The 18,543-nt window shown below is 48.7% G+C and overlaps 1 protein-coding gene across 3 annotated transcripts in view; it reads right to left on the bottom strand.

Annotated features, from left to right (window-relative positions):
• DPP9 (dipeptidyl peptidase 9) overlaps window positions 1-18,543 on the bottom strand; it is a 199,699-nt gene that overhangs the window by 109,474 nt on the left and 71,682 nt on the right. For all 3 annotated transcript variants that reach the window (XM_029614573.1, XM_029614571.1, XM_029614572.1), the window contains exon 8: window positions 14,221-14,349. In XM_029614573.1, coding sequence (XP_029470433.1) covers window positions 14,221-14,349 — 129 coding nt within the window. The remainder of the gene's footprint in view (window positions 1-14,220; window positions 14,350-18,543) is intronic.

Consider the following 18,543-nt stretch of genomic DNA (forward strand, 5'->3'; position numbering starts at 1 on the left):
AAAATACAGTTGTGCGCTCTGGTGCGTCTAAGTTGTGCGCACAGATCGAAGTTATGCTCCCGGCACAGTAAGCGTGTGGCTATGCGCGTCGCTTGTGCGCACAGTACTTGGACGCGCGACGTTGTGCACACAAGGTGTTTGTGCGCAAGGATCAGAACAGCGGACAGAGCGGCGAACAGATCAAAATGGTGACGGCGACCACGCGGACAATATGGCAACCACCTCGGAGGGTCTCCACGTGGGAGGACCCTCGGATCTGACCGGAGTCTAGCTCTGCTAGGGCAGATCAACCCGGTGGCACTGGTCCCGGCTGGCGACCGGTGCGACTCCTCGAGCTTCGGAGACCGGAGACTTTTAAATAGATTTCTAGCTTACCTTGTCTCGGCGCTTCCCGGTCTGGTTCCGGGCGGTCTCCTGCTACGGGGGGGGGGGGGGGGGGGGAAAATACCTTCACCACCGCACTCTAAGTTACATCCGCTGCCTCTCAGCCTCACCCGATGTCGGGGGCTAGGTCCCCGCCGAGGGTCGGCCGCCGGTCCAAGGCTTACCTCCGAGGGATCGCGGAAATCACCTCGGGAATTCTCAACTGGGGGAGGGACCCAATGGGTGTCACCGCAGGAGAGCGGGGCTCGTCTGTAGAGGTAAGATTTCTTCTTATTTTGGTTTTCTTTGGTAAAATTACTCTAACGCTGTGCGAGCGTGGATAGAGTCCCTAACTGCTATGGAGACGGAAAATACTGAAGAGCTGCACTTCCTGCAGGGGTATATGTACTAGGGTTGACGTCAGCTTTAAATCTGATCAGTCTCCAACTGCTATCAGGAGTACACTATACCCATTGGTCCTGAGTCCATCTACTACACACTAGGAAAGTAAATTTAAACAACCAATGATTAGATCAAGAGAATTTAGCTGAACAATAACCTGTGAAAACTATGTACAGGACAAGAGTACGGATTGAAATGCTTCCATGGATAAGCCTGCTTGAAAATCTTCAGATTCGTCTAAAAACTGCAGAGAGAAAAAACAAAACCAACCGAGTGGACTCTCCTGAACACTATACCCCTGGGTGGGCGACTGGACAGATCCTTGGTACTACAGGAACGAAAATTAGCAGGTAAGAACCAATTTTCCTTTCCCTGTACGTACCCAGGATCAGTCCAGACCGCTAGGATGTACCCAAGCCGTCCTAAATGGGGTGGGACCTGGAGAGTCCCGCTCGAAGCACACTGCTGCCAAAAGGTTCAACATTCGGAGCCCGGACGTCCAAACGGTAATGCTTAGCACACGTGTGCAAAGATTTCCAAGTAGCTGCCCTGCAAATCTCTTGTGGCGAAACACATTGCCTCTCTGCCCAAGATGCCGCTTGAGATCTGATTGAATGAGCCTTAAGACCATCTGGCACTTGACATACGTATGCCGAAGCAATAGTGACCTTCAACCATCAGGCAATAGTAGACTTTGAAGCCTTACACCCTTTCTTAGGACCGCTCCGATAAGACAAAAAGATGATCTGACAATCGAAAAGCATTATTCATTTCCAAGTACCGCAGAAGTATCCTGTGGACGTCCAGTCTCCTCAAATCCTGAGCCTGAGGAGAATTCCTATCCAAATCTGGAAAAGCTGGTAACTCAACTGACTGATTTACGTGAAACACCGATACAACCTTCGGCAGAAAAGAAGGCACCGTGCAAAGCAAAACCCCGAGTCTGAGATTCACAAGAACGGTTCTCTGCAGGACAACACTTGAATCTCCGAGATTCGCCTGGCTGAACAGATAGCCACAAGGAACACCGCCTTGAGTGTGAAATCTTTCAACGTAGCCCGCTTGATAGGCTCAAAGGGAGGACAGCAGAGCCCACGGAGAACCAAATTTAAACTCCACGAAGGACACACTGCACACACCAATGGATGTAAATGTTTGGCTCCCTTCAAAAAACGCACCACATCCGGATGTCCTGTAATGAATGTATCATCAACCTTACCTCTTAAACAGCCTAACGCCGCTACCTGAACACAGAGCGAGCTATACGCCAGTCCTTTCTTTAAGCCGTCCTGCAAGAACGCGAGAATGTGCACAATAGTGGCCTGGCGCGGGGACACCTTCAACCCACTGCACCAGGAATCGAAAACCTTCCACACCCGAATGTAGGTGAGAGAAGTAGAGGTCTTTCGTGCGTGTAGTAGAGTGGTAATCACCACATCTGGATAGCCTTTCTTTCTCAACTGTCTCCTCTCATAAGCCAAGCCGCTAGACCAGTGGTTCTCAACCTTTTTTTGGCCGGGATACACCTGACAAATGGTTTTCACATGCATGACACGCTGAACATGTGACCATCACGGGGTTAAATGTAATCATGCACTCTGCATCCACAGCAATCCCCTCAATCCCCAGCAATGAGTACAGAACAGATCTAGGGCATTACCCTGTACAACTTGCCATACAAAAAAAATATTCTGGTTCTGATGACATCCCAGTAAAAGCAAAACAAACTTCTTTTACTACCAGGCAAAATAGCCTTCCTTATGACTGCAATCCCTCCTTTTCGGCAAGATAGACTACTGCAACGACCTCCTAACTGGCCTTCCCGCATCCACCCTCAAGCCCCTCCAGCTTCTACAAAATGCTGCCACATGGTCACTAACGAATAAGAAAAAAAACAGATCACATCACGCCCGCACTCAAACTACTCCACTGGCTGCCCGTCCCGTTCAAATCACAATACAAAACACTCATGCTCATATACAAAGCAATCCATAATGACAAAGCCAGCTGGTTACAAGGACCCCTGACCCCCCACAACCCCACTAGAAATCTCCGCTCAACCAACATAGGCCTACTTCCCCATTCCCCTCGCCAAGGAAGTACATAGAGTCTCCACTAAAGAACGCGCTGCATCCATAGCAGGTCCTCACCTCTGGAACAACCTTCCACCCGCTCTCAGAACCGACCCCTCTATACCCACCTTCTGAAAGAACCTCAAAACCTAGCTCTTCCGGAAAGCCTTCACACTAGATAAATAATCCCGCCACAGCCCCCCCCCTACCCCACCAAATAACATTCCCCCACCACCCCACACCCCTTGCCCCACTAGTTCCCCCACCCCCCCCCGCCACTGTACATAGTTAATTTAACTCTTATTATATTCTGTAAAACGTTATGCTAATAAACATGTTATATTATAATAATACTATCCTGTAAAACAGTTATATGTACTTAGCTAGTTACTCAATTAAACTGTTACATTGTATCATGTCATTATAAGGCTAGCCTTAGACATCTTGTTATATGTAAACTGATGTGATATGTCAAATCGAATGTCAGCCTAAAAAAATAAATAAATAAATAATTTGCCCCTAATGGATATCCTATTGAGAAAACACAAATAAGATTGATACAAATGCCTACATGCTAGTTAAATACTTCACCACGGTCACACACCCTTCACCAAGTACAGAAAAACCACAAATTATAAATATGGAGACAAACTGGAATGGAAAACCAAAAAAGCCACTCTGCATGCAGTGCGAACCTGGAGAAATGGAAAGAGAAATATAGCACCTAACAGACTCTCAGGATTTGAAATAATGCACACAAAGTTACAGCTGTATTATGGAACACACTCAACAGTAACAATCCTGTCTAAGAAATACAACTATTAAACCAGCCCTAAACACTAATACATTTCCTGTTGGGAAAACAGAATAAGCCAAGCTGTTCTAGAGCCCCACACAGAAATAATTGTAAAGCTATTCTAAAAATGTTACAAAACAGCTGCTGAACAGAATAACCAACAATTAAAAACTCATAAAAATTATTAAAACATGTCCAAATTTCAATAAAATATTTCAAAACAGCAGACATTGCCTAATACCCAATAATTAAAATGGCAGTCAATCAAGAAAAATAAATTTAAAAAGCCAGCTTTACTCACCCTCTCCAGCAACTCTCCTACTCCTTTCCCTTCCAGGCCAATAGCACTCACCAGAAGCAGCAAGGGCTGCTGAAGCTCTGTCCTCACAGTCCTCTTCCTTAGCGCCCACAACCAGTCACTCACACACACATACCCAATTAGACCCCACGACCAGTCTCGGTCTCTCTCTCAATCACATTCATGGTCTCTTATATAAAAGCTCTCAATCACACACAAATGCTCTCTCTCACCCATTCACAGCAGCTCTCACCCTGGCACCCATTCACACCCACAGACACAAGCTCTCACCCATGCATCCATTCACACCCAAAGACACAAGCTCTCACCCTGGCACCCATTCACACCCACAGACACAAGCTCTCACCCATGCATCCATTCACACCCACAGACACAAGCTCTCACCCTGGCACCCATTCACACCCACAGACACAAGCTATCACCCTGGCACCCATTCACACCCACAGACACAAGCTATCACCCTGGCATCCATTCACACCCACAGACACAAGCTCTCACCCTGGCACCCACAAGCTCTCACCCAGGCCTCCATTCACACCCACAAGCTCTCACCCAAGCACCCATTCACACCAGCTCTCACCCAAGCTTCCATTCACACCCACAGACACAAGCTCTCACCCAAGCACACATTCACACCCACAAGCTCTCACCCAAGCACCCATTCACACCCACAAGCTCTCACCCAAGCACCCATTCACACCAGCTCTCACCCAGGCTTCCATTCACACCAGCTCTCACCCCGGCACCTATTCACACCCACAAGCTCTCACCCAGGCTTCCATTCACACCAGCTCTTACCCAAGCACCCATTCACACACACACACACACCAGCTCTCACCCAAGTACCCATTCACACCAGCTCTTACCCAAGCACCCATTCACACACACACACACACCAGCTCTCACCCAAGTACCCATTCACACCAGCTCTCAGCCAGGCACTCATTCACCCACAGACACCCAGCTCTCACCAAAAACTTCTTCTTCCTTCACTGCAGGGATGGACTCCAGTTCCGCCATGGCTTTACTCCGGCGGGCCTTCTTTTTTCGCCACCACGGGAATGGGCTCCCGTGGTGGCCTTGGTCGGGTTTCCTCTTCGCCGCCACGGGACCGTGGCGGCCTTGCTTGGTCGGGGTTCCTCTTTGCCACCACGGTCCCGTGGCGGCCTTGCTTGGTCGGGATCGGGTTTCCTCTTCGCCACCACGGTCCCGTGGCGGCCTTGCTTCATTGGAGTTCAACACTTGTATTCCTCCCACCACACCCCCGGGTATTCTGATGCCTGCCTCACCGGCCAATCAAAGGCTTCCTCCCTTCTTTCTACTCCCACTGGTAGGTAGAAGGGAGGAGGCTTCGGATTGGCCTGCGCGGGGGGGGGCAGGCAGAATGAAGGAGGTTTCCCATTGGGCAATGGGGGTAGGAAGAAAGGAGGCTTCCAATTGGCCTGCGGGGGCTGGAAAAAGGGAGAAGGAAAGTAGAACAGGGTAGTGGGAAACCAGGAGACGCAACACACCTGCCGGTGTTTGGCCTCTGTTGGAAACAGGATGCTGGTCTGACCCAGCATGGTAATTTCATATGTTCTTAACTTGCCAACGTTTATGCATTATCCTATTTTCTTCTGTTGGATCCTTCTTCCAAATTTTGAATGAAGATCTTTTGGCTAAAATAGCTTCTTTCACCTCCCCTTTTAACCATGCCGGTAATCGTTTTGCCTTCTTTCCACCTTTCTTAATGTGTGGAATACATCTGGACTGTGCCTCTTGCACACTTTTCACTTTTGTAGCTGCTCCTTTCAGTGTTTTTCTAACAATTTTTCTCATTTTATCAAAGTTTCCTTTTTGAAAGTTTAGCACGCGAGCCATGGATTTGCATACTGTTCCTCTTCCAGTCATTAATTCAAATTTGATCATATTATGATCACTATTGCCAAGCGGCCCCACCACCGTTACCTCTCTCACCAAATCCTGTGCTCCACTGAGAATTAGATCTAAAATTGCTCCCGCTCTTGTCGGTTCCTGAACCAATTGCTCCATAAAGCTATCATTTATTCCATCCAGGAATGTTATCTCTCTAGCGTGTCCCGATGATACATTTACCCAGTCAATATTGGGGTAATTGAAGTCTTCCATTATTACTGCACTACTAATTTGGTTAGCTTCCCAAATTTCTCTTAGCATTTCACTGTCTGTCTCACCATCTTGACCAGGTGGACGGTACTATACTCCTATCACTATAGTCTTCCCCGACACACAAGGGATTTTTACCCATAAAGATTCAATTTTGCATTTAGTCTCATGCAGGATGTTTATCCTGTTGGACTCTATGCCATAAGAACATAAGAATACAAGAAAATGCCATACTGGGTCAGACCAAGGGTCCATCAAGCCCAGCATCCTGTTTCCAACAGTGGCCAATCCAGGACATAAGAACCTGGCAAGTACCCAAAAACTAAGTCTATTCCATGTTACCATTGCTAATGGCAGTGGCTATTCTCTAAGTGAACTTAATAGCAGGTAATGGACTTCTCCTCCAAGAACTTATCCAATCCTTTTTTAAACATAGCTATACTAACTGCCATCCCGGACATAAAGCGCCACACTGCCTCCTGGGTGCTCCTCTCTGTCATTGCGATATAATTTGTACCCCGGTATAGCACTGTCCCATTGGTTGTCCTCCTTCCACCATGTCTCTGAGATGCCAATTAAGTCTATGTCATCATTCACAGCTTTCTATCCTGGAGGTCCTTGAGAGCTGCTCCTCCCGTTACCGGAACCGTGGTGCGCTTGGCGATGGCCGAAACGGCCGCGTCCACCTTAGGGATCTTGAGAAGATCCAAGAACTTGTCCGGCAGTGGGTAAAGTTTTTCCATGGCCCTACTAACCCTTAGGGTGGCTTCAGGCGCATCCCATTCCCGGGTCATAAGCTGTAAAAGCATCGAGTGGAAAGGAAAACTTCTAGGAGGGGCCCGCAGGCCCAACAAAACAGGATCCCCTGAAGAAGGATCCGTCATCGGCTGCGGAGTCTGAATATCTAGTTCCTGTAGCACATGAGGAATCAAAGGGTCTAGCTCCTCCTTACGAAATAACCAGAGCACCTGCGGATCATCCCCCTCCACTGGAGCGGCATTGTCCCCCGGTGGGGAGGGGTCTGGAAGCACGGATCCCGGAGGAGTGGAAGGCGCCGGTAGCTCAGCGTCAGGAGCGGGCCGGGAAGGCCGGGTCCTAGGAGCCCCTTGATCCTCTGCAGGCCTGGGGATCTTAGCAGGAGGAGAATATTGCCCATCCAAGTCTGCCTCAGCCTCCATATAAGCTTTGTGAAGCAGTAAAATAAACTGAGAAGAAAATGGGTGCTGTCTCTTTAAGGGCCCCCCCCCCCCCCCCCAGAGGCATGGCAGGAGGAGGAGGAGGAGGAAAAGAATCATGTCCCAAATCACGAGGCCTTTGGGGGCTTAACATAGGTGGAGAAATCGGCGGGAAATCCCCTCCCCCTGAGAAGCATCGGGGCACGAATTGGGCAAAATGGCCGCCGTTCCCGCGCTTGCCGAAGATGGGGGCAGGCCTCTCCTTGTGATCTGACTGCGGCCTAAGCCACGCGATCGCGGCAACGCTGATCTTTTCCCTGCAATCGGCAGCTGCGAAGGTCCCTTGCCCCCAGGGATACAGCAGGAACAGAGGCCTTCGTGAGAGAGCTGCGCTGCTGGCTCTCCACATGCTGCACATCGCGATCCTTGCGACATAGCAATCTAAGCCGTAAGTAGAAAATCAACTGAGTGAAGCAATTCACCCCCTCCGGAGCCCCAGGAGATTTCAGCAGGCTCGCTCTGTTTAAAAGGCTTATCCTTTGTCTTTTATTTATGTGGGTTGTTTTTTTTTCCCCAGAGCTACTCAACCAGGGGAATGTATCTCCCTGGGCTTAATATACAATTTGTAGCTCCTATCAGAGGAATTAAGACGTCTCTGGCACTGTATGGGGGGGGGGGGGGGGGGGGGGGGGAGGGACTGGGCCACAGCTAAATCCCCCCCAACTCACCAGGCTGTGTCAATATTCTCCGGGTATTAAGGCCAAGGGCAGGAGCCCAGCCTTGCCTGCTATTACAAAGTGATCTCAGTCTTCCTTTTTTTTTTTTTTTTTTTACTACTTACTACAAGTTGATCTAGTCAAAGGTACTAAGGTTAGGATACCCCCTTCACTTACTAATCAATCAAATAAAGGATTTTGCAAAGGATCAGGAGCGCAGGTTATGCCATCCTTCATCTGCTGGAGTCAGAGAAATACTGAAGGATCGCAGGTGGCACACTGGGTTATTTAGGGGTGCTTTTCAGCTTTTCTCTGACTCCATCTGCTGGAAGGGAGGTATAACCCAGTGGTTTGGACTGATCCTGGTACGTACAGGGAAGTAGAATTTCTTCTTCCAAAAGGTACAGCAATCCTCATTGGGAAACCACATCCTCTAACTGCTAGAGACGGAGAAATACTGAAGGGCTGAAGTCACTGCAGGGGTGTATCCAGGGTGATATCAGCTTTGACACCTGACTCCAACTCCATCTGCTGGCAGGGGAGCTTAAACCCATTGGTCCTGAGTCCATCTGGCTACACTCTAGGAAAACTAAATTTTTTATTTCCAACTGAAATATAGGCTGAAATTGAGTCCATATTTCCATATAATTACCAGTATCTTCTTTACCAGGAACATTTTTCCTATACAGCATTCAGGACACAGACATGAAATGTGTGAGCTAAGCACTGTGCTTAAAGGTGTCTTTAAAAATGGTTGCCTAAACTTCAACTCTCTCCACACACCTCTCCTTCAATTTCCAGGTTTTAGTGGGTTCGTAACATTCGTTCTAGATTCAAAAAGCATCTGGCAACATTGAGGACTGTGGGGCTGAGTAATAAGGATTTCTGTAACAAGAACTGGATCAACTTGGAATAATGCAATCTCCCTCTGTAAAAGCTGTGATAGCCCATTACCGTGTGCGTTAGGCCATTATCGCATGTGATAACGCCCTAAGGCATACAATAATGGGCTTAACGAAGCGGTAAAATTAAAATTAGGGGAAGGGGTGGCGGCACTGCTGCCGGCAATAATGTTTTGGACATTATTGCCGGCAGCAACGCAGGAAATAGCACCACCCTTTAGCGTGGCGTTATGGGGGTGATAGTGTGCGGCACGGGCGCACCGCCGCAGGCAAAACCGCACTGCCGTGATGCGGCCAGCTGCACACTAGCGCCCTCCCGCCCCTGTTTTCGCCCCCCCCCCCCCCGCCCCCTTTATCAAAGCAGATCATTCTGCAACGAAAGTGCACGCATCAGTCCAGGCTGTGGGTTAAGCCTCCCTTCCAGCAGATGGAGACAGAGAAAAACTTGAAGGGCACCCCCTTCTGTGACTGAAGAAGCGAGGAGCTTTGGCATTTCCTTGCGTAGCCTTGAAGTCCAGGTGGGGACACCCCCATCTGCGCGAGATGAGGTTCATTGCTTGGTTTGAAAGCTCCCACTCTCCTGGATCTATCCACTTCTGACTCAGGAAATCCACTTGTACGTTGTCGGTTCCGGCGATGTGAGATGCCGCAAGCAGGGCGAGATGCCTCTTCGCCCAAGTCATGAGTTGTTCCGTTTCTGCGGCCACCGCCTGACTTTTGGTGCCGCCCTGATGGTTGATGTAGGCGTCCGTCATCGCATTGTTGGACAGGACTTAGACTGCTCGATTGTGTAGCAGTGGGAGGAAGTGCTGCAGCACCAACCAAACTGCTTTGGTCTCCAGGCGATTGATCAACCAGCTCACCTCCTCCGATGACCACCGGCCCTGAACTGACCGAGACTGACAGACCGCTCCCCAATCGCTCCCTACCTAAACTCTGACAAGTGTAGCCTATACACTTATGCCTCTTCTCATCATATTATTGTATTATCTAACTTGTTCAGTTATGCCTTCTATCGCTCCGGCTATCCTAGCCCTCCAGGTTAATACCCCTTGTTATATGTAACTTTCATTTCTTGTTATATGGTTGACTTTGTTATTCCCCTCATGTTATTTGTAAACCGATCTGATATGAATTTCTTTCATGAAGGTCGGTATATAAAAATGTTAAATAAAATAAAAATAAATAAATAAAGACTGGCATCCATGGTCACTACAACCCACTTTGGAACTTTGAGTTCCACTCCGCGAGTCACGTGTTCCGGAACAAGCCACCAGCCAAGTCTGGATCTGGCGGGATCGGTGAGAGGCAGGGGGACCTGAAATTCCTCTGACTTCGGATCCCAACAGGAAAGTAATGCTCGTTCTAATGAACTCATATGAGCAAAAGCCCAGGGAACCAACTCCAAGGTGGACGCCATGGAACAGAAGACCTGCAAATAGTCCCAGGCTTTGGGGAGTGATAGCAACACAAGAAGCGATGAACGTGCTGCGTCAATTTGGCAATCCGATCAGGCGGAAGGAACACCTTCCCCACACGAGTATCGAACCGGGCACCCAAGAAGTCCATCATCTGTGACGGGAGAAGGTTGCTCTTGGCCTGATTGACAACCCATCCGAGCGACTCCAGAAGACTCACGACCCTGATGACAGCCTCCTCGCAGCCAGTCGTCCAGGTACGGGTGAATCAGAAGTCCTTCCCTCCGAAGGGCCGCTGCCACGACCACAACCTTGGTGAATGTGCAAGGTGCCGTAGCCAGACCGAAAGGTAGGGCACAGAATTGGAAATGCAAGAACGCCTCCATCAGATCCAGGGAAGCCAGGAATTCGCCCTTGCGGACCGCCGCAATAACTGAGCGCAAAGTTTCCATCTGGAAATGCGGGATTTTGAGAGCCCTGTTTATCTTTTTCAGGTCTAGGATAGGACGAAAGGACCCCTCCTTCTTGGGGACCACGAAATAGATGGGAGTAGCACCCCTTCATCCACTGCACTCGGGGAATGGGCATTATTGCCCCGAGAGGTGTCAGCCAGTTGAGGGTCTAGTGGACAATGTGCGCTTTGCTTCGTGAACTGCAAGGGGAGGCCATAAAGAGGTCTTGGAGAGGCCGAGCAAATTCCAAAGCGTAGCAGTGTTCTATGATGCTTAAAACCCATTGATCGGAGGTTATCCTGGCCCATTCCTCATAAAACTGATACAACCGGCCCCCTACATGAGGAATCGAGGGATGGGCTAGCCGTATCTCATTGAGAAGACTTGGATCCAAGCGACATGGAAACGACCCCAAAAGGATGAGGCCCAGGTTTACGGCCTGCCCGTTGGCTGCCTGTGCTCTGTTCTGACAAAACCTCTATTGTCCTCGAAAACAAGAGCGGGCCGATGGGAAGCCCCTGGAAGGCTTCGGTCTATCCTCTGGGAGCTTGAGGACCCTATTTTCTCCCAGGGACTTTATCAGCTGCTCCAAGTCTTCCTCGAAGAGAAACTTTCCCTTGAACGGTAACGCACTCAACTGGGCTTTGGAAGAGACGCCTGCTGCCCAGCAGCGAAGCCACAGGAGCCACCTCGCAGACACTGCGGACGACATAGTGCGAGAGGAAGTGCAAAAGGAAGTACGGAGAAGATCATACAGGGCATCCGCCCCATATGCAACCGCCGCCTCAAAGTGCTCGGCTTGCGCTGACTCATCAGGAGGGAGATCTCTGGACGTTAACAATTGTTGCACCCAACGGAAGCTCGCCCGGAGCATGTAGGTACTGCACACGGCTGCTCGGATTCCCAGGGCCAAAACTTTGAATATGCACTTGAGGAAGACTTCAAGTTTTCTCTCTTGAAGGTCCTTGAGAGCCGCCGCTCCTGCGACTGGGATTGTGGTCCTCTTTGTCACAGCCAACACTGAGGCATCTACCTTAGGAGACCACAAGAGCTCAAGGGACTCCTCGGGCAAAGGATTAAGTTTGTCCATAGCCTGACCCACTCGCAAGCCTGCTTCTGGCACATCCCACTCCCGGGCCATCAGCTGCTGGAGCATAGGATGAAAAGGAAAAGCCTTCGCTGGAGCCCACAATCCCGCCAGGACCGGGTCCAGGGAATCCTGTGGCAGGATTTCCTGGGGGAGCTCTACCCCGAATTCTGATAGGACCCAGGGAATAATAGGGTCCAATTCTTCCCTGTGGAACAGGCGGACAACTTTCGGGTCATCAACGTCCAGAGTCGCCGCCTTTCCCAGGTCCTCCTCTGACCCCGTTCTGGGTAGGGGCAAGGGAGTCACGAGCAGGTCCGGAGCACAGATGCCAGCCGCATCCGGAAGGGCAGACTCGCCTGAAAGCGAGGAGCCCCGCAACTTAGCAACACGCAAGGACGCCTGGGGGTCTAGGCGCTTGGCAACTTTCTGGGGAGGTCCTTCAGAACGACCCAAATGCGAAGCACCGCTTTGCTGAGTCTGTGCAGCCAAAAAGGCTTTGTGCATTAGCAGCACAAAATACAGAGTGAAGGCATTAGTGCCGGCCCCTTCCCCCTCCAGGGGATCGGGCTCACCGTCAGAAATGTCCTGGTCTGGATCTAAAAGATCCTCAGGAATGGCAGGGACCAGAGATAAATCGGGAGGGAGATCCCCTCCCCCCGCTGCTCTGGCCCGCTCTTCAGTGAAGGAATTGAAAATGTCCGCCGTTCCCACACTGAGCGGGAACGCATCGGGCTGAGCCTCTTGAGGTGCTGATCTTTTTACTGCACCTCGGGACATTGTGAAACTCCCCATTTCCCGAACACAGCTAACTTCCCCTCCGGAGAGGCACCAGGTGCAGAGGCCTGAACGGGAGAGGCGCGAAGCAGACTCCCTGCAGGCAATGCAGCGTGATGGACGCGGCATCGGGGAGGACAGGGGGCGCCATCAGGGCAGAAGGAAAATTTGCGGCTGTAAAAGAAGCGGAGAGCCCCGCTGACAAAAAAAAGAAACTGCCTGGAATCAACCCAGACCCTTTATTGCAGAGCAGCCACCATAGGAAGCAAAAGAAATGCCAGAAAAGGGCTGACAAGCTGCCTCTTGCTTTTTTTTTTTTTTTTTTTTAAATCAGGCCAGGGATAAGAAGGGGGGAGAGGGACCGGACCACCGATAATCCTCCACAGGCGCCTTACCTCTCAGGAGCCCCGCGGGGTCACCAACCCCAGCTCCTCAAACCTGCTACCAGGGGGGATGGTCTCACCAGGACCTTCCTACCCCCTGGGAGGTTAGGCTTTTTTGTCCTGCTTGATTCCCTTTTATTATTTTTTTTTTTTTTAGGAAGAGACTGCCTTAACCCCAAGATCAGGGCAAGATTGCAGGGTTTGCATCACCTCCATCTGCTGGAGACAGAGAAATACTGAAGAGATACAGTTAAGAGGGGGTGCCCTTCAAGTTTTTCTTTGTCTCCATCTGCTGGAAGGGAGGCATAACCCACACAGTCTGTACTGATCCAGGTATGTACAGTGAATGATGAATCTAGCCCTTGGCTGCTCCCAGGTGATTTCAGTAATTGAAGTTCTTTAAGCTGTTCCTATGCAAAATGAAATTTAGAAAGAATAATTTCCAAATAGTTCAAACAGAAAGTTTGGCGCTCAGTGGGGTAGATTTTCAAAGGGATATACGCGTAACCCCCGAAAAGCTGCCCCAAGCTGCCCCTGCGCGTGCTGAGCCTATCTTGCATAGGCTCGGCGGCGCGCTTATGTCCCGGGGCTTTCAGAAATGTGCGGTCTGGGGGCGGGGCCAGAGGCATGGCGGCAGTCCGGGGACGTTTGAGTCCTCCAGCACTGCGGCAGCCCACCGGCGCGGGCAGGTGTAACTTTTGAAACAAAGGTAGGCAGGGGGATTTAGTTAGGGGTGGGTTAGATAGGGGAAGGGAGGGGAAAGGTGGGGAGAGCGGTTGAAAAGTTCCCTCTGAGGCCACTCCAATTTCGGAGCTGCCTCGGAGGAAACGGAGGCAGCCTATGTGGCTTGGCGCGTGCAAGTTGCACAATTGTGCACCCCCTTGTGCGTGCCGACCCTGGATTTTATAAAATGCGCGCGGCAGCACGCACATGTTATAAAGTCAGACATAGATTTGTTCACGCCAGGTTGGGCGAACAAATCTGCGCCCGCGCGCAGGTTTTAAAATCTGCCCCAGTGTGTGTGGTTTTGAAATACTGCACAATGCATACAAATATTTGACAATGTATGACCTAGGACACCACTATTAACATGGAAATGCTAAGCAGTCCCAAGTTAGCCATAGACTACTCATTGTCATGAGGGGGATGTCAGCTCTTCCCCTTCAGGATGAAGTCAGAATTGTGCTATACGACCGTTTATATCAAGTGTCCTTTTCCTGGGTACATCACTCACCTGTCCTGGGATAGCGATAGGAATCTGTTTTTCTCTCCTCCAGGGCTGGAGAAGGAACATGAATCACCTCCACCTCAGACTCATCCACTTCCTCGTACAAGATTCTCAGCGTCTTCAATCCACTGGAACCTGAAAGGACAGAGCACAGGCAGGCCTGCTATCACATGCACTGGTTAATACATTTTTCAAACTGGGGCTGCTGTTACTGCCCTGCTTGTCTGGCTCTTTTACAGACATTTGTGGTTTAGATAAATGAAATTGTATACCCTATTTTTTTTCCATCTTGTTTATTTACAGATTTCTTTAGCCAACATACAAGAACAATAACAAACATAATAATGGTCAACATTACATAAACTGGTTTCAACAATACTCCCGTACCAAACATCCAAAGGAAAATTGGTTCTTACCTGCTAATTTACGTTCCTGTAGTACCAAGGATCAGTCCAGATTGCTGGGTTGTGTCTCCCTTCCAGCAGATGGAGTCAGAGAAAAAAGCTGAAAGCACCCCCCCCCCTTACACTGGTGTGCCATCTGCGATCCTTCAGTATAATCCATACTGTAGCAGAAGGAAACATATCATAACCTCAACATAAGAACCAATGGCTATATCAAAAAACTGCATAACTTCTGGAACTTATGTACATGGAGGGAATACGTCCATATGCAACGCGAATGCTGTCCACTTGAGAATATTCTGCAGGAGAGGATCACCTTGCTGGTGGCTGAAAGGAATCAGTAAGTTTTGTTTCTATTTGCTTGGGACATTGTCTTTTTAAAAGTATTGGGGCAAAGTTAACTATTTGGGAATATTATTTGGTGTGTTTGTGCTTTTAATAGTCAGTAAGGCAGTGAATAAACAAGTTAGACTGTTTGTATTTTTAAATAGTCAATAAGGCAGCTAGTAAGCAGTAGGTAGTGTGTTTATTTTTAAAAGTCTGTAAGGCAGCTAGTAAGCAGAACTGAGTGTATTTAAAAAACAAAAAAAACCACTCAAAAAAGTAGCCAGAAACTAGAAATAAACTAGGAGCAGTGTACACCTAAGTAAAAAGGTTGAAAAGTTCAGTTCAGTTACTCACCTTGGAAAGGTGTTGAGGTAGTGTGACTTGGTTTGAATAGGTACCAACATTTGTTAATCAAGAGAGCAGTGAGTCACTCTGGCTGACTAACTGAAGTTAGACTGTTTGTATTTCCCCACCCACCCCTAGCTCATCCTTTAATTTATAGGCAGGTGCCACTTTCACAAAAAAAAAAAAAAAAAAAACTTTGAGGGTCTGATCAGACCCCTGTAGGCCACTACCAGACATATAGTGAATTCACTAATACATTTAAAAGACGTTAATTAGACACATTCCTACTCCCATAGCAACCTAAAACTTAACTAGGAACTGAACAAAATTGAGATGAAGGCAGCAGCCCAGCAGCAAGAGGGGGGCTTCCCAGTCTTTTGCATCGAGTGTCACATGTATGATTTTTTACCCGCCGGTGAGACGTTGTAAATGTGCATGCAATGCAAAGAGTTCCTGGCTCTCAGAGAACGAGTCCGATCTCTGGAGGCTAGAGTGGCAGACCTGGAGGAGCTGAGGCAGACAGAGAGGTATATAGATGAGACCTTCAGGGACATAGTAGCCAAATCCCAAATTCAGACTGGCAGCCCTGGTGCTGCCTTGGAGAAAGAAGGTCTCATGACTGGAGAGCATCAACCAGGTGCAGCAGGAAATGATCCTTTAGCAAGGACCTGCTCTCCAGGTGATGCATTGTCCTTTCGCACCGAGGATATCTCCCCAAGGCCTACTGCCCAGGAGGGGACGGGTTAGGTCGGCCGTCATAGTTGGTGATTCGATTATTAGGAATGTAGACAGCTGGGTGGCTGGTGGGTGTGAGGATCGCCTGGTAACATGCCTACCTGGTGCGAAGGTGGCGGACCTCACGCGTCAGCTAGATAGAATTTTAGACAGTGCTGGGGAGGAGCAGGCTGTCATGGTACATGTGGGCACCAACGACATAGGAAAATGTGGGAGGGAGGTTCTGGAAGCCAAATTTAGGCTCCTAGGTAGAAAGCTTAAATCCAGAACCTCCAGGGTAGCATTCTGTGAAATGCTCCCTGTTCCACGCGCAGGTCACCAGAGGCAGGCAGAGTTCCGGACTCTCAATGCGTGGATGAGATGATGTTGCAAAGAAAAGGGATTCAGTTTTGTTTGGAACTGGGGAATCTTTTGGGGAAGGGGGAGTCTCTTCCGAAGGGATGGGCTCCACCTTAACCAGGGTGGAACCAGACTGCTGGCGCTAACCTTAAAAAAGGAGATAGAGCAGCTTTTAAACATAGAAACATAGAAATGACGGCAGAAGACGACCAAATGGCCCATACAGTCTGCCCAGCAAGCTTTCGCACTTTTTTTTTCTCTCACATACTTATCTGTTTCTCTTGGCTCTTAGTAACCTTTTTTTTATTCTATTTCCCTTCCACCCCCGCCATTAATGTAGAGAGCAGTGTTGAAACTGCATCTAAGTGAAATATCTAGCTTAATTAGTTAGGGGTATTAACCACCGCAATAAGCAAGCTACACCCATGCTTATCTGTTTATTCAGACTGTGTAATTCAGTCCTTGTTGATTGTTGCCTGAATATAGATCCACCTTTCTTCATTCCCCCTGCCGTTGAAGCAGAGAGCCATGCTGGCTATGCATTGAATGTGAAGTAAGTCTTGCTCCCCTGCTGTTGAAGCAAAGGGAGCAAGACTGTTACTAGAACAAAGGGGAAAGCAGACAGTCGCTCAGCAGCGCATGGTTCGGAGAGAGGTATCTTCAAAGGATACTAATGATGCATTAGAATTAGGGCATCCCGACAGTGAGATTCCAATAATAAGAAAAGTAGTCCAAGTGCCTGTAACTAAAAACTCACCTGAGCTAAAAAATTTTAACTTATCCCTATCAATTAAAAAGCAGAATGAAAATACAAACAAAAAACAAACTTTGAAATGTTTGTATGCTAATGCCAGAAGTCTAAGAAGTAAGATGGGAGAATTAGAATGTATAGCAGTGAATGATGACATAGACTTAATTGGCATCTCAGAGACATGGTGGAAGGAGGACAACCAATGGGACAATGCTATACCGGGGTACAATTTATATCGCAATGACAGAGAGGAGCACCCGGGAGGCGGTGTGGTGCTTTATGTCCGGGATGGCATAGAGTCCAACAGGATAAACATCCTGCCTGAGACTAAATACAAAATTGAATCTTTATGGGTAGAAATCCCTTGTGTGTCGGGGAAGACTATAGTGATAGGAGTATACTACCATCCACCTGGTCAAGATGATGAGACGGACAGTGAAATGCTAAGAGAAATTAGGGAAGCTAACCAAATTGGTAGTGCGGTAATAATGGGAGACTTCAATTACCCCAATATTGACTGAGTAAATGTATCATCAGGACATGCTAGAGAGATAACGTTCCTGGATGGAATAAATGATAGCTTTATGGAGCAAATGGTTCAGGAACAGACGAGAGAGGGAGCAATTTTAGATCTAATTCTCAGTGGAGCACAGGATTTGGTGAGAGAGGTAACGGTGGTGGGGCCGCTTGGCAATAGTGATCATAATATGATCAAATTTGAATTAATGGCTGGAAGGGGAACAGTATGCAAATCCATGACTTAGAAAATAGCCACTGCTAGTACTAGCAATGGTAACATGGAATAGACAGTTTTTGGGTACTTGCCAGGTTCTTATGGCCTGGATTGGCCACTGTAGGAAACAGGATGCTGGGCTTCATGGACCCTTGGTCTGACCCAGTATGGCATGTTCTTATGTTCTTACTCTCCAGATTCCATGGGCGGCCGCTCTGCAAATTTCCTGCAGTGAAACAAACTGACTCTCCGCCCAAGATGCATCTGAGATCGAATTGAATGCGCTTTCAAACCATACGGTACTGCGTGCCCATCGGGCAATAGTGACTTTAGTTGCCTTATGTCCTTTCTTAGGGCCACCCCATAAGACAAACAGATGATCAGACAAACGAAAAGCATTAGTGACCTCCAGACAGTGAACCAGAATCCGCCGTGCATCTAATCTTCGCAAGTCGCAAGCCTGAGGCAAATTCTGATCCAAATCCGTGCAGGCAGGCAACTCCATGGTCTGATTCAAATGAAACTCCAACACCATCTTCGGTAGAAAGGAGGGCACCTGAATCCGAAATCCTGAGAAAAGGCTCTTCAGTATTCTCCTCGAAAAGCATTGTGGATATATGTATGACTTACTAATTTGAATAACTTGAATTGGCTATATCTGGAGACCGCCATTGCCCTCAACCGAGAAACATCGA

Source organism: Rhinatrema bivittatum, chromosome 8 (assembly GCF_901001135.1).
Source record: "Rhinatrema bivittatum chromosome 8, aRhiBiv1.1, whole genome shotgun sequence".
Taxonomy (NCBI): Eukaryota; Metazoa; Chordata; class Amphibia; order Gymnophiona; family Rhinatrematidae; genus Rhinatrema; species Rhinatrema bivittatum.